General features: G+C 38.0%; 1 protein-coding gene across 8 annotated transcripts in view; it reads right to left on the reverse strand.

Moving 5' to 3' along the window:
• ADAMTSL3 (ADAMTS like 3) overlaps positions 1 to 26,852 on the reverse strand; it is a 562,343-nt gene that overhangs the window by 229,684 nt on the left and 305,807 nt on the right. For all 8 annotated transcript variants that reach the window (XM_072619353.1, XM_072619328.1, XM_072619322.1 and 5 more), the window contains exon 7: positions 4,218 to 4,344. In XM_072619353.1, the coding sequence (XP_072475454.1) occupies positions 4,218 to 4,344 (127 nt within the window). The remainder of the gene's footprint in view (positions 1 to 4,217; positions 4,345 to 26,852) is intronic.

Genomic DNA, 26,852 nt, shown 5'->3' on the forward strand with positions numbered 1-26,852 from the left:
GGGGGGAAATGAACATTAATAGGAGTTTTATTTATGAGAGCAAAAAAACTGGAAAAACTTTTATGTCAAATAATATGAGAATAGCTGGATAAATTTTATTTAGCAGTATAAAGAGGTACCACAACATAGTAAATAGTGTTTGGAGCTTAAGGTCAGAAAGATTAAAATTTAAATGCTGCCTCAGACCCTTACCTAGATGAATGACCCTAACAAGTCACTTAGTCTCTATGTGACTCAGAGAACTCCCTACAACATCTCTACTATGTAACAGAAAAGCTGCCATCTGTGTTAGTGGAGAAAGTTTCTGTGTCAGGAGTTCTTCATGCCGATGACCTTATAAATATTTTGCATATCTGAATACTTAATTATATCAATGGATCTATAATCTCTTTGGCGTGAGTTCTCCCTTTAATAGTGCAAAGTCATTTTCCTACCCTGTGCAACTCCTATCCATCTCAACCCAACATACTAGAGGCCTTTGCCAGGTCATTTAAAATCACATGAGGACCAGTGCAACACTTGGACTTTCTATCCTTTTTATCACTCATTCTTTTTATGCAACTAGTTCACCTCCTTTTCCAATCACATCTCCCCAGTTCCTTTACTATAATTTCTTTGTGTGCAAGTCATTATTGGCAATATGTGACAGTTTATTTACACCCAACATGTTCTCCCCCTTGTCTCTTGGGATACCAGCAATTACGGTCATTGAGAGACTATTTCATTGTTTCATAAAAAGGTGGAATTTTGTTTCAAGTAATGGCTTTGGGATGACTTAAAGTTCCATTTCCCAAGTAAAATCTAGCCTGTTCTTTTCCCCTACTAAATTATGGGCCTAATTCATTGTTCATCAGTACCATCTTTCCAAGGAATACAAACTTATAGACTAGCCTAATGGGCTATCCATCAACTGGACATCATAGTCTGTAAAACACATTCCTTAAATATTTGTTTTTATCTGTGTGGGCAATGAGGCCAAATAACTTGGAGAGATTATTGGTCTCATTTAGGAGTTGTGATGATAAACCAGAATTTCATATATACAATACAACATTAATCAAGAAAATAAGCATTTGGAGGACAGGACCCAAGAATAAAGAATTCTTTATCCATCTGGATTCTGGCATAGACATTCTTCATGATCATGGAATGTTGATAAGCAATCTTTGATATAAATTTCCATGTGTTACGACTTGATATTAATAATCAAATAATGTTGAACAAAGTAGGAATCCTGTACTTAAAGTATTCTTGAGAGATACCTTATTAAAGGAGGTCTTTTATGGCTGCATTTTGCTACAAATCACATTATTTTCTTATAATTAACAAACAATAAATATGATAGGAACCTGTATTCTTGGCTCCTATCTGTCAGTAAATAAGCATTTATTAAGCACCTGTTTTGTGCCAAGATCTGTTTCAAATACTGGACTTGATGAAGAGGTAGCGTGTAGTAAAGTGCTGTATATGCAGATTCTCTTTTCCTTTCTTATATTTTCAAAAGATACCCTCAGTATGTGTGCAGATCACTCTCCACATATTGTAGAGATTAAAAGTAATAAGTGGTTCTGGCTACCTTCTTAATAAATCATTCAATAGACACTTACTATGTGTGTACTATAAGCCAACCACCGTGCTAAAGGCTGGGAGCACAAAAAGAGGCAGAAGACAGTCCCTCTCCTCAAGAAGGAGACAACATGCAAACAAATATATACAGAGAAAGCTTTATATAGAGTGTTACTGTCTGTCCTCTGTCCTACAAGGCAATGTCATGACGTGCAAGTGAATTAGATTTAAGTGAGGGAGGGCTGCGCAGAATAAATAGGAAAAAAATGAAAAGAAAGAAAGCATCAGATTCAAGAGAGGTTAAGGAAAGATTCCTGCAGAATGTGTGATTTTAGTTGGGACTTAAAGGAAGCCAGGGATGTCAGCAGTCAAAGCCAATTGTAGGGGAAGGAGAATATTCCAGTAATCCTGGGTCAAAATTTTGACTCTGATACTTAATCCTTGTGTGTCCTTTAGTTTTCTTATCTGTAAAATGTTGGAGTTGGTCTATACGGCTTCTGAGGTCCTTGCTAATGCTATGATCTCATCTATAACCTACTTGCCTATTTACCCCAAAAGAAAAATACTCTCTTGTCTGGCTTACAGACACTTGCCCCACTCCCTTACTGTGTTAGTATGGCAAACCTCAATTTCATCTCAATAGCTTTCAGTTTCTTCTATCAGATCAGAAGATTGGACATGATGATCCTAAGGTCTGGGTCAGCCCTTCCTAGCATGGAAAACTATATTCAAATTAATCTTCCAAATGTGTTGTGAGGAAGGTACCAAATAATCTGTACAACTACAGAAACAATCTATCACTGCTCTTTTATTAAGCATCTACTACTTAGTCAGATACCGTGTCAGACTCTGGCAGGAAAAAGACAAAGATGAAACCTCATCCTTGAATGGATCTTACATGCCTCCATATACATAAGTATATTCAAAATAGAGAAATAGGATTGGACTTGGAATTTCATGAGTACAGAGAACTCTCTGATGAACAAACTCCTCTCAGAGTAAGTTTGCACCTTCTGTGAAACTTGAAGTCTTAGAGACTTGTCTAAGACACTTTTGTTAAACTCACATAGAAAGGAGGTCAATTAAATTCATATCCCTGTTGGTCATATAATGACTTAGAAAACCATACATTATCTGTCCTCTGTTGTATTTTTATTTATTTTGTTAAATATTTTCCAATCTTATTTGGACCACATTAAGGAGTGCTGTGGGCTGCAGGTAGCCTGAGGTAAGACCTGAGCTCGGGTCTTCTTGGCTCTAAGACTCTCCTCGAGGTCCACAAGACCCCATTGCCTTACAATCAGAGTCAGGACTTGAAAGCAGGTTTTCATTATGCCTTGCTGCTTCTCATTCAAAACATGTATGAAATAAATATAAGGGTTTTTTTTTTGAGGAGGAGAGGAGGGGACACTAGCAGCTAGAGGGATGGGGAAAGGTTACTTGCAAAGTGGCACCTAAACTGAATTTTGAAAGAAAGAAACATACTGTTTTTGTGTATGTGTATTGACATATACAAAAAATACCCTTCTAGTATCTGGCTATATCCTAAACAGTTTTTCAGTTCCATGAACCTATGCCTTAAAGCTTAATTAAATACAATTACCATATGCCTTGGATGCATAGAAAATGACAATATACAAAGAAAATCACTATAAAATAGCAGGGGTTTTTTTGGCCCACTATTCTCAAAATCAATTTATGTCATCACATACTGAAGTTTTTTTAACCCTAAAGTTTAAAAAAAAAATGTTAAGAAATGTGTCTGCAGTCCACAAGGGAGACATACTTTGTGTAAGCCATGTTCATATTCAAATCCTGCATGCAACAGAACCTGTGGTATGAGATCAGTACAAAATACTCTGGCTACCAGATTAGACCTAATACATGTCTTTGGGGAGTCTTTTTCAAAATGGGTTGCCTGTTAGGCTAGGCAGGCAGTAGGAATGATACAGACTGGAACCCACATGTTTTACCCCTGCTGTCATCTCCTACTGCCCAGGGCATTAGAAGCACTGCTGAACCACAGAGATCCTTTCTACATTCACCCCAAATCCAGCAGAACCTGAATGACTCTGTGAGGCAGTCTCTGCCTTTCTCACAGATGTCAGACAGAGGCAGCTCAGTGGATGCCACAGCTAGGCATGGGATAAACCCCAAACACTTACTAGCTTGCTCTTTCTAGGGAAGTTTGCTGTTTTGAGAGTTATGAGGGCAAGGCATAGTAATTTCAAATAAAACAAATCACTTGCCAAATTAGCCATATAATTGAAAGGGCATTCAACTGATTTGTGCATGCCAGTTTCTAAAAGATGTGGCTACAAAACTATGCAACAAAATTAGAGCACAAAGAAGGATTTCCGTTCAAATAAGATGCAGATCCCTAAGTTTAGAGAGGCAAAATACGCTTATCACCAATAACGGGATGCGAATTTTTAACTCTTTCCTTTTTAAGTCCCAGAGTAGGATAACTTTCTTGAAATTCAAGCAGTTTCATCTAGTCTAAATATTCCATAAAGTATCTTAATAAGAACTGAACCCTGCGGTATTCTATGAGCTTTCTAAACAAAAAGGCTAAGAACATGCTGGTGACATATTAACGTTGCAAAAAACGTATTTTTATAATGGAACTTCAGCTTAATTTTGAAACCTACTTTTTTCAGGAGAAACATGTGACTTAGACTGTCCCCTCACAAGTCTGCATGTTGATCCATCTCCCGCACAGACTCCACAGTTGTCTTCTTTGGCATGGCTCCCAAGCTGGCGATCACATCCTATTGCCTGCCAACAGCAACATCACAGTCAGAGAGAAGACAAAGCTGTAGTAGACATGGTCAGGTTTCTGAAATATTTTGTTTATGATGTTATCCTTTTTTTTTATTAGTTGACTTCCTTTGGTCAAGATACATCTTTGTAACTCTGAACTATGAAAAATTTTATAGTGTGATGCCATTTACATGATTTTCATGAAAAAGTCATAATGATTAAATATAATGGAGTAAAGTCTTTTTGCACCAATATTCAAAAATGGTTTTCCTTATTCTTCTCAATGCTTAAATGGCCAAATTCCAATACTAAATTATTCACTAGGAATAGAAGCAGGGTAAATTCTTTCTTGAATTTTTTTCTTCTTAAAAGTTTAATTTGTAAGAAATTAAAAACCACCACCATTGCCATAAATTACTTGTTTTAGTGACATACTCTATGGTCAGAAACACTGTAAAGGAGTTTTTTATCAAGAAAATTTGGTAATCAGAATATTACTGTACAATAAATGTTTATTTTGAACATTACCTCATTTATGCCAGTTATTCTATGGTCTGCTTTAGTACAATACTACAGCCACATCTTCCAGAACTGAGTCATCAAGAATATATGAAAAGGAAATAAAACCTTCATATCTAAGTTTTAGGACTTTAAAAAAGAAATTGATTCCTATAAGCCATCTGGGGTAGTATAGGGGGAATCAACTGAAAACATTTCATTATGATATTACAACATCCAAAATAAGTAGTTGTTGTTGCTTTAGGGCTTTCTGCTTTCTTAAATCAATTAATTAAGAATATGGAAAATCAAAGTTAAATAACAACTAAGTAAGGTATGGGGAATGATAATGTCATATATGGATAACCGAAGAATACTTTTTTGAAAGCATCTGTCTAAGGTGCTGAACATAGTTTTACTACTTCAGGGTATCTGATACCCCATTCTTTAAGCTAATAAAACCATGTTTAATGAATGCTAATAAAGACAAAGTAATTATGACATTTAGCCTGTACCATAGGAACAACAGTCACATCATCTCCCATTGTGGTGACTTCTCTAGTATGTGGTCTGATGCTCTGCATACTGAATGCTTTACACATTTGAAATTAAATTTAAAGATGCAATTGATACATGTAGGTGATATACTACTCAAATTCCTAAAATCCCCATACTAGATACATGGCAATAAATGAAGACTATTTTTCTCTAGACATCTCAGATTCTTCTATGTTCAGATTAACTCATGTATAGATTTCTGTTGGGGGCAGGCAGTGTGGCACAGTGGAAAGAATGTTGAAATTTGAAGTCAGAGAAACAAGGTTCGAACACTGACTTTCTCACTATCCATGTCACCCTGTATAAGTCATTTAACCTTTATGAACCTCAGTGTGTTCACAGGTAAATGAGAATGTTAAACGATATAACTTGAATGGTCCTGCTCAGCTCTAGATCTATGGTCCTATCCTCTTAGTTTTTGTTTTACAACTTTAGCTGGAACCCTAGATCCAGAGTTCTTTTCTTTCTATACTTTCTCTTGGTGATTTTATCATTTCCCTTGTGTTCACTTGTTATCTGTATGCAGATAACTCCTACGTAACCTAAATCTATGTAACCTGCCCTCATCTTTCTCCTGAGTTCTAGTCTCATATTACCAAGTACCTGCTAGGTTATCTCCACCTAGATATTCGGTAGGTATTTCAAACTCAATGTTGAAAAGAAAATTCACTATTTTGTCCTCTCGACCAATCTCTCTTCCTAACTCTTCAATTTCTATTAAAGGTATCACCATCTTCTAAATACCCAGTTTCTCTGTCTTGGAATTATCCTGAATTATTTGCATTCTTTCATTCTCGAGCTTCCCCATATCCAGTCAATCCCACAATAACAAAATGCACAAACAAAACCAACGTAGCTAAAATTGGAAGAAATGGAAAGGAAAAATTTTGCACCAAGTTTCTCTGATAAAAGTCTCCCTTCTAAGATATATAAGAACTGAATCAAATTTACAAGAACAGTCATTCTCCAACTGATAGTCAAAGGATACGAGCAGACACTTTTCAAAGAAAGAAATTAAGCCTGTCAATAGCCATATAAAAAAAATGTTCCAAATTACTAATACATAGAGAAATGCAAATTTAAATTACTCGGAAGTACCACTGCACACCCATCAGATTGGCTAAGATGACAAAAAAGGAAAATGACAAATTCTGGAGGAATGTCAGAAAATAGGTAATGGCAATATTGTAAAGATAATGAACTCTGAAAGACTTAGTAACTCTGGTCAACACAACAAACTATCACAATTCCAAAGGGCTCATGGTTAAACATGCTATCTACCTACAGATAAAGAGTTGAGAGCCAAAGAGTGGCCAGACTCACAGTACAGATGAAAATTTAGTTTCTTCTCTCTCTCTCTCCTTCTCTCTTTCTCTCTCCCTCTCTCTCCCCTTGTCTGTCTGTCTGTCTCTCTCTCATATGGCTAATGAAGACATTTTATTTTTCACAACTATAAATATTTGTAATGAGTTGTGTTTTTTTCTTATTTACTCAGTGGGTGGGGATCACAAAGGAAAACAGTTGGAACTAAAAATAAAAGAAAATTGAATTTCAAAATACTTAAAAATGATTAGCATGCCATCTATGACTTCATCTAAATCAATGACAACACGCTGAGTAATAACTAACATTCACCTAGTACTTTAAAGTTTAAAAAGTACTTAGTATACTTTTTTTTCATTTTAGACCCACAACAATCCAGCAAAATAGACACTCTAAATGTTGTTATTTACCGATGAGGAAACTGAGGCTTAGAGTTATTAAGTGAAATTGCCTATCATCAGACAGCAAGACAGTGTCAAGAGAAAGATACGAACACATATCTTCCTGATTCTTTCATTGATTACTATCTATTATGCTAAATTATCCCTATAGAGATCTTTGGGATATTCCCTTCAAGTCAAGATGCCCCTCTAGTTTAACACTTTATTCACACATTATGCAAAAGTTCCCAAAATAGCTAACTATATTTTAATAAAAGGAACATCTGGCTTGTTCACAAGGATAAGTTATTTTTCAAATGAATGGCTTGCTGCACTCTAGGCACAATAAGTCTACAGCATCCCTTGATATTCCAGAGCAGTGACCTTATAAGGAAAGGAAATGAAAGGAAGTAAAAAATGAGAATAGCTTGGCTTAACCTGTCTTTAATGTCCTCATTCTGACTTTCAGTGGTCAACATTTTTCCTTCCAAAAGACCATCATTCTTTTAAAAATACAGTGAAAATTTCCTAAGATTTAAGGTTAAGCTCCTCCGCTTATAGTTTAAAGAATCCACTTTCTTCCCACTTTTTAAGTCTGATAAAATGTTCCCATCTCCAATAACATCTCTCCCATTCTTCTCAGTTTTTCAGAGATCACTGATATTGGTTCAATAATCATACCCACTAATTTCATCCGTACTTTGGGACGTAGTTTCTTTGGGTCTGGGGAACGAATTAATGAATGAATGCGAAGACATTTTAAAGTGCTAACTATGTGATAATAAGCATGGTGCTAAGCTACTGATAGATAAATACAATATCTAGACAGTTCCTACCTTCAAGAAGCATACATAGGAGAAATCATACATAGGGGAATGGTGACCTGGAAGGGGTATTTTGTCTTGGAAAGTTACAGGGAAAAAGAAGAAAGTTACAGGGGCTGGTGGCTTAAGCCACAGGGGAGTAGACTGATGTTCTGTTTCCAATAGCAATGGTATAATTCCAGAGTTGGAAAGTAGGAATGAGAGGTTGGGGCAGGCATATTGAGCATGTGAGCAAGAAGATGGCAAAGGTATTAAATTAAGAATTATTTCAAGGGACTAGAGAGATGCAGTGGCCATGTAAAGCACTCAACAATCAGGATGATTGGGGGGTAGGAAGCAGTGATGGAGTTCCAGGGCTGAAAGAATTAAGAGTCCTAGGACATGATCTCCGGTCCAGCACTGTCAAGAAAATAGGTTGGTGTTCTCTTGTTAGCTCTTCATTTATCTTGGCTTTAAATTCCCTGTAAATCTTTTCCCTACCATCATTCCCTATGTGAATGCAAATTTCAATTGGGTCTCCGAGAGGGAAACAAAATTGGAGTACAAGACTGATTCAAGACTGTCAGAAAACACAACTGAGGTACATTGTGAACTGCAAATTAAATGAGTGAAAGGCCAAGGACAGTCAAATAGCCTGCTGAAATCTATAAAAGGGGCTATTGCAACATAGAATATATTACTGAAAATTTAGCCCATGGAAACTAACAGACAAGCTTCTATGCTCATAAATAGTAATGCTGTCACTAAACCTTGTACTCTCGTCAATACTGGTTTGCCTAATCTAGATTTATGTAATCTTTCAGCTTCCTGATTAGTCTTAAAGGCAGCATTTCAAAGATAGCCAGATAGAGTCAGGAAGACCTGAATTCAAATCTGCTCACAGACAATAACTAGCCATATGATCCTGGGCAAGTCACTTAACTTGTCTGCTTCAGTTTCCTCAACTGCAAAAATGAAGATATTAATAGCGTCAACCTCCCAGGGACTCCCTTTTGCCTCTTTTTGTATCTCCAGCACTTAGCGTGGTGCCTGGCACATAGAAGGCACTTTATAAATGCTTGTTTTCTTCTTTCTTCCTCTCTGAGAATTCATCTCTATCATGGTGTAATGAAAAAAGGAGATTTGGGGTCAAAAGGCTTGGGTTGGAATCCTTGTTCTGTTATTTATAACCTTGACTTTGAGGTTCTAAGTTTCCTCATCTCTACAATGAGCTGATGATGATGAAGGCCCCTTCTGGCTCTAAACCCTGTGACCTGCACCCTGTCCTATCCCTTCTTGTATCTCTTGGGAAGTTGCACTTCATATTTATTCCTTACTTCTCTACAGAATTTTCCTTTCTAAAAACGTGTGCCTCCCCTGTCTTGAAAAACTATTTGGTTTTATTACTCTCTCTACTTTTTCTTCTCTGAAGACCATATGCCATGATTTTTTTACTCAGTATAGGACCTTCTGGTCTTTAATTGGTTTTCTAAGTGGGCCTATGCACCAAAAAGGGGGTACCCTGGGCAAACAATGAGAGCCATTCTTTCGACCTGGCAGATGTTCCATTGAATTTGGATAAACCGGAATTCTGATCTACAAGTCAGTATCCTCTGCGTGTGTGTGCGTGTCTGTGTGAGTATGAGTGTGTGTGTGAGTGTGCATGTGTGTATGTGTGTAGTTTCAGTGAATCAGAATTTAATTTGTCCTGAACAAACAGATTTTTTTAAAAAAAGTAATTTTGACCTTAGTCTCCTTTATATCAGATCCTGCGTTTGTGCAGGAACCAAAAAAATGTAGCATCATGTGAGGCCTTGACTGAAAACAGTCTGCCAGTTTCAGCCACCATATTATGACAGCGTAGACCAGACTAATTAAAAAAAAATCAAAGTAGAAGGAAATCAAGAGCACTTTGGAGTCTACTACTCATGTACAGGAACAAAGGAAAACATGTTTTCATTTTCAGATTGTTTTCCTTGGAATGCTTTGCTACAATTCTAAACAGTACAATCTGTGTATGTGTGTTTGGGGATTGGGAACTGGGCACATGATGCATAAGTGATTTGAATTTGAACATTGTTCATTTAGAGCAAAATATAAAGAAAATAAATTATATAAGACATATTCAGGTAATTTAACTAGATATCAAGGTCACTTCCTATAAGAAAAATCAAACTCTTCTTCTAAATTCACAAAATAATTAAAAACACAGTGAACTCTTGAATATTTGCATAAATGGAAACTGACATTACTACAGATAATTTTTAAATGCCTAAAAATATACAAAGTTGGCTTGGGGATACAGCAGGCCTACCGCCTACAGCTGGGAACTTTGCCATGGGAAATAAGTCATGGCCCTGAACCAGTTGGGATTCAGGGAAAAGGAATTGTGAGGCATGTCAAAAGGTGGTATGCTATGGTGGAAACAGTGATGGACTAGGTGTCACAAGGCTTGGTTTCTAATCCAAGTACTCTAGGGAGTATTTCCGATCTTGTCGGACATTTCTAACCTACTTATCTCACCAGTACCTCAAATTCAACATATAAAAATCTAAGTTCACTGTATTTTCCCTCTAAGCTTGACCCTTCCCTAAACTTGTTTCTTTTGATGGAACCATCACCCTCCCAGTCATCTAGTCTAAAAATTCCAGAGTAATCTCTGATTCTTCCAAACCTTCATCTCCCTTCCCCTCTCTCTCTAACTGGATGCTAAGTACTGTGTATTATTCTTCCCAGCAGCTCCTGAATCTAGCCATTCCTTTATTTTTAAACCCATTACAACTACCCTATCAGATTTTAGGCTCTTCCATGTCATACCTGCTCTACTCTTATGGTTTTCCATCTGGACTTTATGATTCCTGTCTATTACTTCTCTAGTTCACCCAACTGTCTAATCATCATTTGTTAACACCCTGAATTCTACTGCAACCTAAACCACAAATACATTTAATATTGAATTAATATTTCCCTAAAATCTTGTTCCTCCTTCTAACTATCCTATTTCTGTGAATGGTATCACCATTCTGGGTCTTCCGTTCTTGAAATCTGAAGCATCTAATCAAGTTATCTTCCTTTACGTATCGATCATGTCACTTCATTGTTCAAAAATATTCACATTTTCCTCATCACCTATTAAATAAAGTCTAAACTCTTTAACCTGGCATTCAAAATTCTTTACAATAGGACTCCAAAATGACTACCTTTGAAGCATCATCACATAAGACCCCTCTTTACTTCCTCTATGTGCCATTGGAATTGGGCTACTTGCTTTTCCCTGAACTTGACCCACTACTGACCACCTCTATAACTTCCTTGTGAAAAACTTTCTAAAAGGTCTGTAAGTATTTCACATTCAATGTTTCATATTCAACAGTGCCTGGAACATAGTAAGTGAATAATAATTGTTTCCTGATGGACTGACTGGTTCAAAATAGCACTCACAATCTTTATCCTGCTAAAGTCAGATCTCCTCTAAATTTTCCTTTTTCATGGTACCGTGGAAAACATGCTCATTTTAGAGTTAGATGATCTGGTTTTGAATTCCAGCTCTTCCTCTTACTAGTTATGTGACCATGGACAAATAACTTCTCTGAGTCTACCTTTCCTCATTTGTAAAATGAGAGTGTCACACTAGATAACCTTTAAGATCCTTTCCAGCTTTAAATTCATGATCCTCTTGGCAATCTGATTTGTAACCTTGCAATCAGTCATCCTGGATTCTCTTTTTTTATCATACCTGCTACCTTTATTCAATCAGTTGCTAGATCTTACTAATTCTAATTCTATCAGCACATATCATGAACCTATATCATTCTCTTCATTCACAAGACCACAACCTTAGTCCATCACCTTTTGCCCCCATACTTTTCTCTTTACTCATACAACCAGAACCCTCCTTTGCTACCTTTTGCCTAAATCAGGGCTTCTTAAACTTTTTTCACTTGAAAGCAGTCCTTGGTGTTACATTGCCTAAGGGCATGCACAGTGCAAAATGTGCATGCTTTGTGTTCAGAACCAAAGTTACAGTGAAATTACCCAATGGAACACCAGCAAGTTCTGCCAGAAACACCTTGGATTCATAATGTGTTTGATTTTTTAATTAATTTTTGGTCTTTGAACATTCAGAAAACTTTTACTATTGTCAGATTTTTCATGACCCCAAATGGGGTCATGGCCCACAGTTTAAGAAGCGTTGGTCTAGACTACTCTAATAGCTTCTAATTCTAGTTGAGTTATGAGTTTAGTTGTGTCAGACTCTCCGTGATTCCATTTGAGGTTACCTTGGCAAAGGTACTGGAGTGGTTTGCTATTTCCTTCTCCAGTTCATTTTACAGATGAGGAACTGAGGCAAACAGGGTTAAATGACTTGCCCAGGTTCACACAGCTAATAAGTGTCTGAGGCTGGATTTGAACTCAGGTCCTCCTGCCTCCAGGCCTGGTGTTTTACCCACTGGGTGTCACCTAGCCATCTACCTAGCCTCCTCATAGGTCTTCCTAATTCCATTCTCTTTTTTTCCAATCCATGCTTGCCTAAAGTACCAAAATAATCTTCTGAAGGCAAACACCTAACCATGTAAATTCTCTGCTCAAACATCGTCACTGGTTTCCTGTTACCTATAGAGAAAAATACAGACTTTAAAGCCCTCCCTATTGGCTCTAACCTTAACTTTTCAGCCTTATTTCATACTTTACAAATTTTTATAAACTCTACATTCCCAACAAACTGGACCATTTCATGAACTCAATATGCTACTACGTGCCCCTGTACATTCACATAAGCTATTCTCCTTGCTAGAAATGTATACACTCCCACTGCTTTCAGGATCTATGATTACTTCAAAGATCAACTATTACAGTACCTCCTCCACAAAATCTTCCCTGCTTAGTATTAGTTCTGGTTTTCTCTCTCTCTCTCTCTCTCTCTCTCTCTCTCTCTCTCTCTCTCTCTCTCTCTCTCTGTGTCTCTCTCTCCCTCCCTCCCTCCCTCCCTTCCTCCATCCCCCAATCACCTCTCAATTTTCCTTGTATTATACTTCTTTATACACGTGTTTTCTTTCTCCAGTAGAATGCGTACTACTTGAAGGCAGGGACCATGGCTTTTCTGTCTAAGTCTCATTAACACCTAGCACAGTACACTTAATAAATGTCACTTGAATAGAATTCTGTTGAACACCTTATCTCCTCTTCCCCATCTTTTTAAATTCTACCTTCCCTTCAGAATTCAGCTTATACCCCACCTCTTCCATGGAACCTTCTCTCAGCACTTTGTTTATACAGGCATATCCTGAATAACACTGCCCTGACCAAGAGTGCTTTGCAATAACATCATTAACACCTTGTAACTATATGCTACCATCATGTCTTGAATCCCAATATAATGTCTTTGGGTTCACCTTCCCAGATAGTGCTGGCTCCTGTTCCCTACACCACTGGTTGAATACTCCCCACTCTGACAACTCTGACTCCATTCCTATGAAACAAACTATTCCTTGTAATGATGTTTTTCTTAATAACACGGCTTTGGGGAGTCAATTAATGATACAAGATGGGGCTATTTCTCTAAGTCTTTTATAAAAATAATCATATACTAATTCATTAGGATCATAGAGCTAGAGTTGGGAAGGTCTTCACATACCATCTGATTAAAACCCCTCATTTCACAGATAAGGAAGCAGGCCTATGCAGGTTGCCACTTGTTCAAGGTTGCAAAGGTAGTGTGAGAAGAGGATTTGAATCTAAGGGCTTTGATCCTAAAATTCATGCTCCTTCTACTGTGCCATGACTGTTTTAGAGAAATTTGTATACCTATCTTCTTCAACTCAAAGTCCTATGCTGATCCCTTGTCTTGGCAAAGTAATTGCCTCAGATCACTCTGTATTCTAAGGGACTACATGATAGCAAAGCAAAAACTCTGTCAAATCTTAACAAGATGTTGATACTTCAAATTAAGGTCTGGTAATGGACTGCATGTCTGTTCTGTGAGCAAAAGGCTAGTTAAGTTTGAAGAAGATAATAGATGGATGGTTACCAGGTGATTTTTTTAAGCCAAAGCAATTCATGGAACTATGAAGACCTGGAGGGTTGCAATTTGCATGAATCCATATGGAAAAAGTAATCACATTGATGAGTTATCTTGAAGAAGTGAAAAACTGTTCAAAATTTTTACCTACTTTATTAACACAAGAAAAAGTATAGAAATTTCTTAAATCTTGTTATCACCTCTGCATCTGGCACAATTCAATTCAATTTAACAAACATTTATTAAACATCTAAAATGTGTAAAGAACTATTAGGTGCTGAGGGTAAAAACATAAAAATGCTAAACAGTACTTGAAATGAACAAAGTTACAATTCACTGGGGGAGAGGCAGATTTTTAAATACGTACATACATACATATGTGTGTATATATGTATACATAATGTATATATGTATGCATATATATGTATATATGTGTGTATGTGCACACACACATACACACACATATACATACAGAGAGAGACAGAGACAGAGACAGAGAAAAAGAGAGAGAGTTAGTTAGGCATGGAAAAGTAGGCAAAGCAAATTTATATATCACTTCCAAAGACCAGATGAAGAATTTGCATTTTATCCTAGAGGCAATGAAGATTTTAGAGTAGGGGAGTCAAATTATCAGAATTGCAGCTCTATAAAAGGAATTCTTAACTTAGAATCCATAAACATAGTTTAAAAAAAATTGGAGGAGAACTTTATTTTTAGATAATTGATTTCCTTTGTAATCCTTTGTGTCTCACACATTTAAAAACATTCTGAGAAAGAGTCCATAGGCTTCACTGGACTGCATAAGGGACACAAAAAGTTAAGAACCTCCAGGCCTAGGACATTAATATGGTAGGTACTTGAGGGATCGATTAGGAAAGAAAAAAAAGACTGGAGAGGTAAGGTTGTTATTGTCATTGTTCAGTCACATGCAACTCTTTGTGACTCCCACTTTTGACTTTCTTGGCAAAAGTACTGGAGTAGTTTGCCATTTTCTTCCTCAGTTCATTTTACAGATGAGTAACAAACACAGTTAAGTGACTTGTCCAGGACTGTACATTTGATAAGTATCTGTGGCCTGATTTGAACTCAGGAAAACAAGTCTTTCTGATTCTAAGCCCAGCTTCTGAACCACCTAGCTGCCCCTGAAAGCAACAAGGCTACTACAAAAGTATCTTATCAGAAATTATGATAATGTGAGCTACTTGAGGGGCAGGTACTGTTTCATTTTTGTCTTTGATGCCTCAGTAACTAGCATTGTGATACATAATGGGTATTTGATAAATAAATTTCTGTTGATTAATGGAATAAAGATAGTGGCTGTGAGAAAAGGGAAGAGGATGTATGCCAGCAATCTTTTTTTTTTTCAATGCCTACTATGATCCAGATAATATGTTAGTCTACAAAGATAAAAGGAAAGCAGCATGTGCTATCAAGGAGGCTGCACTCGATCAGCAGAAACAGCAAGGAGAAAGAGAGAGAGAGAGAGAGAGAGAGAGAGAGAGAGAGAGAGAGAGAGAGAGAGAGAGAGAGAGAGAGAGATTTGAAAAGTAAACAATATTAATATATGGTTATTTAAGTGAGGGAGGAGCCCTAGCAGTTGTAGGGATCAAGAAAGGCTTCATGTAGAAGGTGGTGCTTGAGCAATCATCAAAACCACTTGGTACTGGTTAAGAAATAGAGGGGTAGATCAGTGGAATAGGTTAGGTACTCAAGACACAGTAATCAATCAATACAGCAGTCTACTGTTTGACAAACCTAAGGACGCCAGCTTCTGGGATAAGAACTCACTATCTGACAAAACCTGATGGGAAAGCTGGATAATAGTGTGGTGGAAACTGGGCATAGACCAAAGCCTGACATCATACACAAGAAGAAAGTCCAAATGGGTACATAATATAGATAGAAAGGCTGATACTATAGACAAATTAGGCAAGCAAGGGATAGGGTATTTGTCAGATTTATGGAGAATGGAGAAATTTATGACCAAACAAGAGATAGAGAACATTATAAAGTGCAAAATGGATAATTTTGATTACATTAATTTGAAAAGTTTTTACATAAACAAATCTAACACAACCAAGATTAGCAGGGAAGAAGAAAACTGGGAAAGAATTTTTACAACTAGTGTCTGTGATAAAGGCCTCATTTCTAAAAATTACAGAGAACTGAGTCAAATTTACAAGAATATAAGTTACTGTCCAATTGGTAAGTGGCCAAAAGATATGAACAGTCAGTTTTCAGAGGAAGAAATTAAAGCTATCTATAGTCAGATGAAAAAATGCTCTAAATCACTATTGATTAGAGAGATGTAAATCAAAACAACCCTGGGGTAACACATCACGCCTATCTGATTGGCTAACATGACAAAACAAGAAGATGCTAAAAGTTGGAACACTAATTCATTGTTGGTGGAGTTGTGAGCTGATCCAACTGTTCTGGAGAACAATTTGGAAACTATGCCCAAAAGGCTACAAAAATTCACATGCACTGTGACCCAGCAATATTGCTTCTAAGATTGTATCCCAAAAAGATCATAAAAAAAGGGAAAAGATCCTACATATACAAAAATATTTAAAGCAGCTCTCTTTGTGGTGGCCAAGAACTGGAAACTGAGGGAATGCCCACCAACTGGGGAATGGCTGAACAAGTCGTGCTATATGAAGTAACAGAATACTATTTTGCTGGAATATAACATAAGAAATGATGAGCAGGAGGACTTCAGAAAAGCCTGGAAAGACTTATATGAGCTCATGCCAAGTGAAATGAGCAGGACCAGGAGAATATTACACACAGTAACAGCCACAATGTGCAAGGACTATTTCTGATAGACTTAACCCTTCACAGCAATGCAAGGAACTAAAACATTCACAAAAAAATCTTGAGGCAAAATGTCATCCACATGCAGAGAAAGAACTATGTAATTGGAATGCAGAATGAAGCAGATTATTTTCTCTTGAGTTATATTTTGTTTTGGTTTAGTTTTTATCATGGTTTCTCCCATTTGATTTAATTCTATGCAACATGACTAATGTGAAAAAGTGTTTAATAAGAACATATGTGTAGAACCCATTTAAGACTGCACCCCATCTCAGGTAGGAAGGGGGAAAAGAGGGGAAGAAAATTTAAGACTTACGGAAGTGATTGTTGAAAACTGAAAACAAATAAATTAATTTTAGAAAATAAAAAAATATGGATATATAATAAAAAAAAGAAGGTGGTGCTTGAGCTGAGTCTTGGAAGTGACTAAACTAGGTAAAAAATATCACAGAGATAAGACTTGGCAAATGATTGGATGTGGGGTGGAAGAGAGAGGAAAGGGTCAAGGTCAACTTCAACACTGTAAATCTTAGGAAAAGAAAGAATCACTTGTCTTTGTAAACAAAAATCTCTTACCACCTGAGGAGAGAAGAGAAATAATCCTACTTTCACAACTTTGGATTTCAACAACTCAACAAGCATCTGTTAAAGAACTGACTAGATAATGGGGAAGATTTGAAGATGAATAAGACACATATTCTGAATATGAGAAGACTTATTTCTTGTTGGAATAAGACAGATACAAATTAACTACAATATAGGATAGAATGTCATATTTGCTACAAAGGAGATATAAAGTACTCTGAGGGTGCAGAGGAAAGAGAGATGATTTCTGGTTGGGAAAATCTAGGAAGTTATCTTCGAAAAAGCTTCATTTAATTTGAGCCTTTGATGGCAGGTAGGATTTTGACAGGGGAGACTAAAAGGAAGGGTGGTAGGCTAGAGAATAGAAGGGTATTTCAAGTAAAGCAAACAATATAGGTGAGGTTTTTTTTCCTTCCATAGATTTATAACAGCCTGACCTCCAAACCCTCTTGGGAGTGTTTTGGAGACAAAACTAACACAGCCCTAGAAGGTGGGATGGATCTCTCCGTAGGTTACCAAAAAGGCTAAAGAGAAATTCCACTCTCACCTACTCTACTCCTTGGAACTTCTGCATCTATATCGATATATAGGAGGCCCTATCTACAGTCACAACCATGACGAAGGTGAGACTGATAACAAACAGTACGTGCCCAGAAAGTTTCCTCGGTGGACCACTGAAGCTGATTCACATCCTGTTCTGTCATTTCTAAAGCATAGCTTAAAATTACACATGAAAACTGAGTGCATAGATACATTAGCCTTTAATTTAAGAGAAATTCTCTATTTTTGCATATTCCTAGTTCAAAGAAGGAGCTGGGGTGGGGGACTCTCTCTCTATTCCATATGTGGGTGGAGGAGGCTGTTGTGAGGACATGGATGAGCGGCTGTATCCTTTAGAAAATGAATCAAAGCATCAAGCAAATGCCTTTGGCTACATGTTACAAAACACTATCCCTTACAAACCCCATGAAAATGACTTACTCTCTCATTACAAAACTGCACACACTCTAAATTCGATACAGAGTACTCTGGATGTACCACTGAACAGCTAAGCCATTGAAGGTGGACCTTGAGACCAATCCTTAAAGATTCTCATTGTATCGATTATTGGAAGGGACATCCCATTAACATAGTAGGGACAAAATAATCACAGTGCCTTTGGACACTGAGGATACTCAACTCATCAACAAGTATTTATTAAGCACCTACTATATGCCAGGAGTTGGGCAAAAAGAGAAACAGCCCTTGCTTTATGGGAGTTGGCATTCTATGGGAGAGACAGCATGTCTTTTTATAAGTATACACAAAATCTATACAATATAAATACATAAAATCTGCAGAGTTTTTATTTTTGTTTTTGGAGGCCATATACTAGCAGCTTGGGCAGGAGGGGCTACAGATTGGGAAATGCCTTATGGAAAAGGTGAGGCTTAAGCTGAACTTTAACTAATAATTAGGCAAATAGTCAACTGAAGGTCTCCATGAATATTCCTTTGGATACATTTCATGATAAGGTTCCAGGCAAATGCTGGCATCTGCCTCCCATACCGATATATAGGCTCTAGGCTAAAGATAGGGTGATCACAGTTTCTTGCAATGGAGCACCCTCTGCTGACTAGTTCACGAGGTGGCATTTATCTCAGACTCAAAGATGACAAGTCTTAATTTATTCTGGTAACATTTTATGCGAACAAGCTCCAGGTGGAAGGAAGGCATAAGAAATGATCAAAAGCCAGCTAGACAACAGGGCTCAGGAGCATGGAAAGAGACGGTCATGACTTCCCTTTGCTCTGGTCTCTGGTCTCTGCTGCAGTTGACCAGGTGATTTTCTGATGAAGGCAGCCATGTGGCTTCTTAGCCTCCCCGATGATGGCTCATTTTAGAGTAAAAAGGAACCAATCATTATAGGAAGAGCAGAAAAATATCCAAAAGAGTATATAGCATTCAGATACAAATTAATTACTCTGAAATACTAGACTGCCAGAGACAGAAAGGACCTTAAAGAAGGACTGCTCAAAACCCACTAGCTTTGAAATGAGAAAACGGACATAGAGCAAGGAAGTCACTTGTCCAAGGTCATGGAGGTGGTAGCAGAGTTAAGTCGAGAATCCAGGGACAGCTAGGTAGAGTGCCAGGTTTGGCTGAATTCAAATCCAGCCTCAGACACTTACAAGCTGTGTGACCCTGGGCAAGTCATCTCACCTCAGTTTACTTATCTATAAAATGGGAATAATAAATAGCACCTATTCCCAGGGTTATTGTAAGGCTCACATGAGTTAATATTTTAAAGTGCTCTGCACAGCACCTGATGCATAGTAGATACTATATAAATGTTAGCTATTGTTATTATCATCTCTTGGCTTCCAGTCCAATGCTCTTTCCATTTACATCTTACTTCAGATATTAATAGATTTTGTGGAAGGCAGCATCAGAGGCTGGAAGACATGAATTCAAGTCCTAACTCTGACATCCCTTAGTTATGTGACCCTGGCCAAATGCCCTAATGTCGTCTAGGGCTCCCAGGAATTCTCTAAATTGAAGAACAGGGGTTGACTTGACTTGGTGAAACGAGTTTTCATCTGTAACAATAAAGGTCTGGTGGTGTTTCTGTTCTCTTTTCTCCTGCTCCCATCACCTCTTCTCCCCAGTCATGTAGAGGATTTAATTAGGGGTGGAATGGGGAATGATACTACTAGATTGATTGAGAAATTTAGAATTTGTTATTTTTCTTTCTTTTTTTTTGAGAACACTTTTACCAAAACTGATTAGAAACTTTTCTACAATTTTTCTAAAAAGTTTGATAGAAGAGAGAAACAGAAAGAAAGAGAAGGAGGAAGCGAGGGAGAGAGACAGAGACAGAAGTTGTCTTTAATACTAAATTCTGGTTACAACAGAAATATAACAACAGAAAAAAAGATGCAATTTAGAACTGAACCTGGAATGTGCCGAGTTAGTTTGACAGATATCTCCTAAGACAAATTTCAGTGGTAATTTTAAATGAATCAAGTCAGTAGACTTTAGAGTGCATGATTTTCCTAAACAGAAAACTAAAATAGTAAGCCTGAGAGCAGGTTGGGGAATAAGCAGATCATACAAGAAGCCTGACTTCCTAAACAACAGCATCTGAAATGGCATGACTCATTTTTCCCATTTCAGAAAATGTTTACACTAGAATATCCAGGATATGGAAATTTTTAATTAAAATATTTGGGGAAAATTTGACAACAGGCTATGAACCTGCTTTCCCAAAGTATCACATCATGGTCAATTCCTATTGCATTCCCACAAATTAGACAATGAATGTTGCATGATACCTAAAATCTTATAATTAGGAAGGACCTTAGAGAATATCTGATCTAATCTCTACCTTTTACAGAAAAGGAAACCAAGGCCCAAAGAGTTTTTGTGATTTGCCCAAAATTGCGCAGCTAGTCTTAGAACCAGGACTAGAACCCAGAGTGGTGTAGGAGAGAAGAGAGCTGTGGAAAGTCTGAAGACAGGTTAAAACCTGGCTCTGACATCCACTCACTGTATAACACATGGCAGTTCACTTTAACTCTCTCAGCCTCAGTCTCTCTATTTGTAAAATGTGGATAATTCAGGATCGTTATAACAAAAGCGAAACGCAAAAAGTGTTTGTTAAGGATTTTTTTTTTGTCTCCTTCAATAAAGAGTAGGTGAGAACTGTCAGAAAAATACCCAGAGTAATTTGTCCTTTGGAAGATCCATCCAAGAAGACAGATCTTTTATCCAAATGAATACACTTCAGCCCTGGTGCAGTTGAAAATCCAGCACAAACACATTTGTGTATTGGTGCCTGCCAAGGCACCTTCTTCCCCAAATAAGGATGGGATGCAAATGACTGTGCCTATTTTCATGATAATAATATTTCCATGAAAATAATTAATCTCCCAGTCTTTCCTGGAGACACATTTTCTTTTTCTATTTTATAGTAATTTCCCACTTTCCATGTTTTCACCTCATTTCAAGTATCGTATAACGTCAATAACTGCCCTGACATCAGCAGCACAGTAGAACCTGAGTCCAGTCCCTGTCCAGGAATCTACCACTAATTAGGTATGCAACCATGCCCTTTAATTTCGTCATTACAAAAGGAAGCAGTTAAGCTCTACCACAGGGCCGAGTGGAACACACAAGGAAGAAGTCAAAGAGAATTCTGGGAGGCTTAGGAAACTTCTGTGTCGCTCTATCAATCTACATTTCCACTGCCATGTTGTCACTACTCTGTTCCATTATTATTAGTAATAAAAAGCCTTAAGATAGTTTCAACAAATTCTCTACCTACTTTATTGTTGTTTTGCCATTTTAGATGCAGTTGACATTTCATGACCCCATTTTCTTGGCAAAGGCATTAGAGTGGTTTGCCATTTCCATCTCCAGGTCATTTTACAGATGAAGAAACTGAGGCAAACAGGGTGGCATGACTTGCCCGGGATCACACAGCTAGCTAATATCTGAGGCCAGATTTGAACAAAGGAAGATGAGTCTTCCTGATTTCAGGCCCAGGTCCCTGGATACTTTGGTGAAGAAAAAAAAAAAAAAACTAGTATCAGCTGGCTACAAGAAATCATTCTTGATCTGGGGTGGAGCCAGGGAAGTACTCTGTGGTTTAGTGAAAAGCTCACAGTCAGGAGCACTGAATTTGAACTCTGGATCTACCTGTGTGACACAACCTCTCCATGTACCTCAGTGTCCTCAACTGTAAAATGAATGCGTTGGCTTACGCAGCCTCAACAATACCTTCCTGCCCCATCACTCCCCTGTAAACTCGATAAGAGCCATGCCCAAGTCTTATCTATACTTTTCTCCTTCCCCAGGCTCTGTACTTGTATTTTTTTAAGTCTGTTGAATGAATCAATGAACAAATGAATAGGTTGCAAAAAGAGGGGTGGTCCTAGGGTTTTAGAGTACCTCACAACTTCTTATTTTTAATTGAGTTTAATGAATAATAATGAATGAATAATATGATGAATTATAAGAGAAAGTAAACGTGGAATGTGAGAGGATTTTACTTCCAAAGGCTGTTCACTTAATCTCTCTGGATCTCCATTTCCTCATCTATAGAATAAGGAAGTTGGTCTAGATGCCAGCTCCAAACCTACAGAAGCCTGTCATGCTTTGAGAAAGCACGCAGCATAGTGTGCAAAAAGTGCCAGATTTGAGTCAGAGGACCTAGATTATCTTAGCTCTGCCTTTTCCTCATGTGGTGACTTCTAGCGTGTTCTTGCTCTGGCTCTGAGCTTCCTCGTCCATAAATGTAATTTCTATGAATAAAAGCACAAGAAATTAAACATCTCTGGACAAACTGTCATAGTCCAGGTTCTGAATGATGAAAAACAGACCCCCCCAAACAGAGGGGAGCATGCAGTAACACTCCTCTAGGAGGAAGACGCAGTCCCATCAATACAAGGGAAAGGTAAGGTTGCCAACTAACTCCAAGAGATGCTGATGGAGGTCCGTAAACATCCCACAAACATTCATCTCACACTCTGGACATTTCTACAGATGCTTCCATCACTCCAGCTCCCTGTGCTTTGTATTTGGCCAAGGAGCAAGATTTAAATGAAAAACAGGAATGGAGAAAGTCTAATTTCATTTTGACATGGTCAATTTAAAATCTGTTAGATTCAAAAACCTTCAGTTCTTAAGCACATATGTCCATTTAAATGTTATTAGGAAATGGGCAGCAGCCGAAAAACATACTCCCACCCATACAATTATAAGACAACAGCTGCAGAGCCCTGGACTGCTTCATGTTATTTTTTCCCATTCCAGAAGGGGCTATGTTACTCTCAAGAGAATGTGAATGGTTGAGATAACCACACTTCTTGGGCGCTGGAGGTCTCTCTCTGGCTCTCATCCATGAATTGACATCCAAAAGAAACTCTGTGGTCAAGCACAATTCCTTTCACAGGTACAAAATGACAGATGAAATGGTATAAAATCTATAGATAAAATGGTGGTCTAACCTATGAGTCTATGGTCTAACCTTGGGAGTAAAATACGAATTTCTCTTCGAAGAGTCAGACAGTAACTCTTCCCAGGTACAAAACTGTAATCCTACCTGAATGGAAGCATTAAACTTCAGTCACAGATAATCCGAGTGCAAATCTTGGATTTCCATTTACTATTTGTGTGTTTCTGGACAACTCACTCAACCTTGTTGGGACTCAGTTCTCTCATCTATAAAATGGTAGTGTTGAATTAGATGTCTGTAACATTCCTTCCAGCTCTACATCTGTGATTCTGCAATTCATATACGTGAATTTTCATAGTTCTGTTTTGTATATTGTACACAACAAATATATGTGTACTATATTTGGAAGACCACTGGATTTGAAGTCAGATATCTGAGTTCAAGTCTTGGTTGTGCTATTTACTAACCATGTGATCTTGGGCAAGTCATTTAGGCTTGAGCTGTCCTGATTGGTGAATGAGTATCAATTCCCAGACCATGCTTTGTATCCCATCCAGCCAAATACCAGGAAATCTGAGTCTACCAGACATCTTGCCACTTGCCTGGCTCAAGCATGCACATATTATCTCCTTATCCCTCTCTTATTCATTCCAGAAACAGCAATCAACCCAACACTATCACTGCTATTATAGAAGTTGTGACAACAGACACTGCCCTATAGCTACAATAACACTCCTAGCACCTCCCCAGATCAAAGCTTCCTTCATCTGCTCTCTAATATGGACTGCCTCTCCCTATTAAGCTTCTTGAGGGAAGGGACTGTCTCACTTTTGTATTTGTAACTCCAGCACCTTGTACAGGTGCTGGCACATTACTGCTCTTAATAAATGCTAAATTCATTTGACCTCTGCATTGCCTCATCTATAAAGGGAGAAAGACAGCCTAAATGATTTTTAAAGTCCTCTCTGGCTCTAAACCCCATGATTCTCTACAGAGCTATTAAGTGCAAGCTGCAGCAATTATATAAGCTCTACGTCCAGAAGGGATGGTGTGACATGGTGGAAAGATTACCAAACTTGGACAATAAGGATGCCTTTAGATATGTCTTGGCTTTGTTATTAATTTACCTTATTATTTATGAGCTGTGTAATCAAGGGTAAGTCACTATATTTCTCAGAATGTCAGTTTACTCATTAAAATGAAGGGTACAGGCTATGTGCCCTCTCAGGTCCCCATCTCCTTTAAAACTGAATTGCATACATAAGTCACTTCCAAACTTTGTGTCTATGTTTCCTCATTTGTAAAATGGAGGTAGTAATTTACATTCTTGCAGGATGTTTTGATCTAAATATTTTGTAATTACATAATTATTATCATTCCTTACCCTCCGTTAAGCTAACCTGTCATTTATGTTATAATTAATGATGTTTCATGTGCACATTACATTCAAACTATAAGCATATCCCGACTTCCATTTTAACAAATCCAATGGCAATGCCTCTTCTTTCAATATAGGGCTCCCATTTTCTCTCTTCCAGGAAGTTTTACTGATTAATCTCATTTCACTCAGATCTACCTTTCAATCTCTGAGCTCTTTGATTTGTTTGTCCTGCCCTTTAATCTTGATAATGCCAGTTAAAGATGGTGGCTCCGGTATGATTAATTTCTAAGTTACTTGTATTAGATTTTGGAAATGCTTTATATTTAAATATGAATGTCTCTGATGTTATAAGATCCACAACACTCTAAATAAGATATTGAAATCATTTTGTTAAAAGTCTGACTCACCAACTTTCCCATCTTAACTATATTCTTTTCTACTCCCAATAGATTGTGGATTAATTCAAAGGACTAGTCTGAGCCAGAGTTGGGCTTTGTACAAACTTGTTGCTGGTTCACGCTTTCCCTAACTTAAGGAGTTTGGCTTTGAATTGTAGCTCTCATTAGATTAGAGTGAGCCAATATCTTTTTTTTAAAATATCAACAAGATAGGATCATAGGATTTAGAGCTAGAAGGTACCCTGGGAATCTAGTAAAATGTCCTCATTTTACATATGACGGAACAGCCCCAGAAAGAAGAAATGACTTGCCTGAAGTCACTAACATGAGTAGCATCACCAGGATTTGAAACAGGTTCTCTAAACTTGTAAGTCACTTCACCTCTCAGTTCTCCCAGGAAACCTCAAAGATTGGAAGTTATGGAATAGTTGCACTGAAAGTTCCTGGTACCAAAGAAATCACAGGTCTGGACTCCCCTCTAGTCAGTCAGTCAATAGTCATTGAGCCTTTACTATCTGCTTACATATGAAAGAAAGGCAAAAGCATGATCCCTGGCCTCAAGGAACTCCTATTCTAACAGAGTTGTGTGATTTATCGATAAATATTTGTACCTAAATAACTATGGAGATATAAAATATATACAGAAGTGTAAGACAATCTCAGAAGGAAAGCATTAGTAGTGGAGGGTGGTGAGGCGGAGGAGGGGAAAAGTACCCTGCAGAAGGGAGGATTTGAGCTGAATCTTAAAGGCAGCCAAAAAGTAGGCAGAAGTGAGAAGGGAGGACATTCCAGGCATGAGGGACAACCGGTGAAAAGAGGAGTCAGGAGATGACTTCTTACACCCTACCCTCCTTCATCTCTAGTAACCCTGGCCGTGCTCTTCTTCAGACACAGTATTGTGTAAGAAGGAGGAGCAGCTAGGTGGTACGGTGGACAGAGCACTGGGCATGTAATCAGGAAGACTCATACCAGTGAGTTCAAATCCAGCGTCCGACACTTGGTAGTTGCGTGACCCTAGGCAACTCACTTAACCCTGTTTGCCTCAGTTTCTTCATCTGTCAAATAAGCTGGAGAAGGAAATGGCAAACCACTTCAGTATCATTGCTAAGAAAACCCCAAATTGGGTGTGAAGAGTCATACGCAACTGAACAACAACAGAGTATAAGAAGACTAGAAGATAGGATGAGTTCTGGTTGTAAAAGGATTTTAAAACCAAACAGAGGACTTTATATTTGATCCCAGAAGTAACAGAGAACCACTGGAATTTTATTGAGTCTGGAGAAGGGCCAACATGGACTGGAATGGGAAAAGATTTGAGGCAGAGGGTCCAATCTTAAGGTTATTGTAGCAATTTAGGAAACGGGATAAAGACCTGAAGCAGGGTGGCAGCTTTGTGGGTAAAGAGGACGGGATGTGCAAGAAAGATGTCCTGAAGATACAAATAACAATACTTGAGGACAGATTGTCCATATGGAGTAAGTATGAGAGAAGAGTAAAGGATGACCACTAAGTTGTGAACCTGAATGATCAGTAGACAATGGCACCTCTCAGTTCACTGGTCCTACTTCCAGCTCAGGCCTCACAATTATCATGTGAAGAGGCAGCTCCTGCGGAGAAGAGACCAGTCATCCCCACTAACTGCTAGTCAGTTATCACACACAGGACAGGCAAACCAGTCTAGCAGAAGCAGTGGGACGTCTTCAGGGAGGTATAGGAGAAAGCATGTGCCAGGCAAGTCAGATCCCACCCCCAACATGCCCCAGACCCTGTCAGAGGCAGCCCAGGATTCTGAGCTCAAAAGCCTTGGAAATAACAATGCCTCG

The sequence above is a fragment of the Notamacropus eugenii genome, chromosome 1 (genome assembly GCF_028372415.1).
Source record: "Notamacropus eugenii isolate mMacEug1 chromosome 1, mMacEug1.pri_v2, whole genome shotgun sequence".
Taxonomy (NCBI): domain Eukaryota; kingdom Metazoa; phylum Chordata; class Mammalia; order Diprotodontia; family Macropodidae; genus Notamacropus; species Notamacropus eugenii.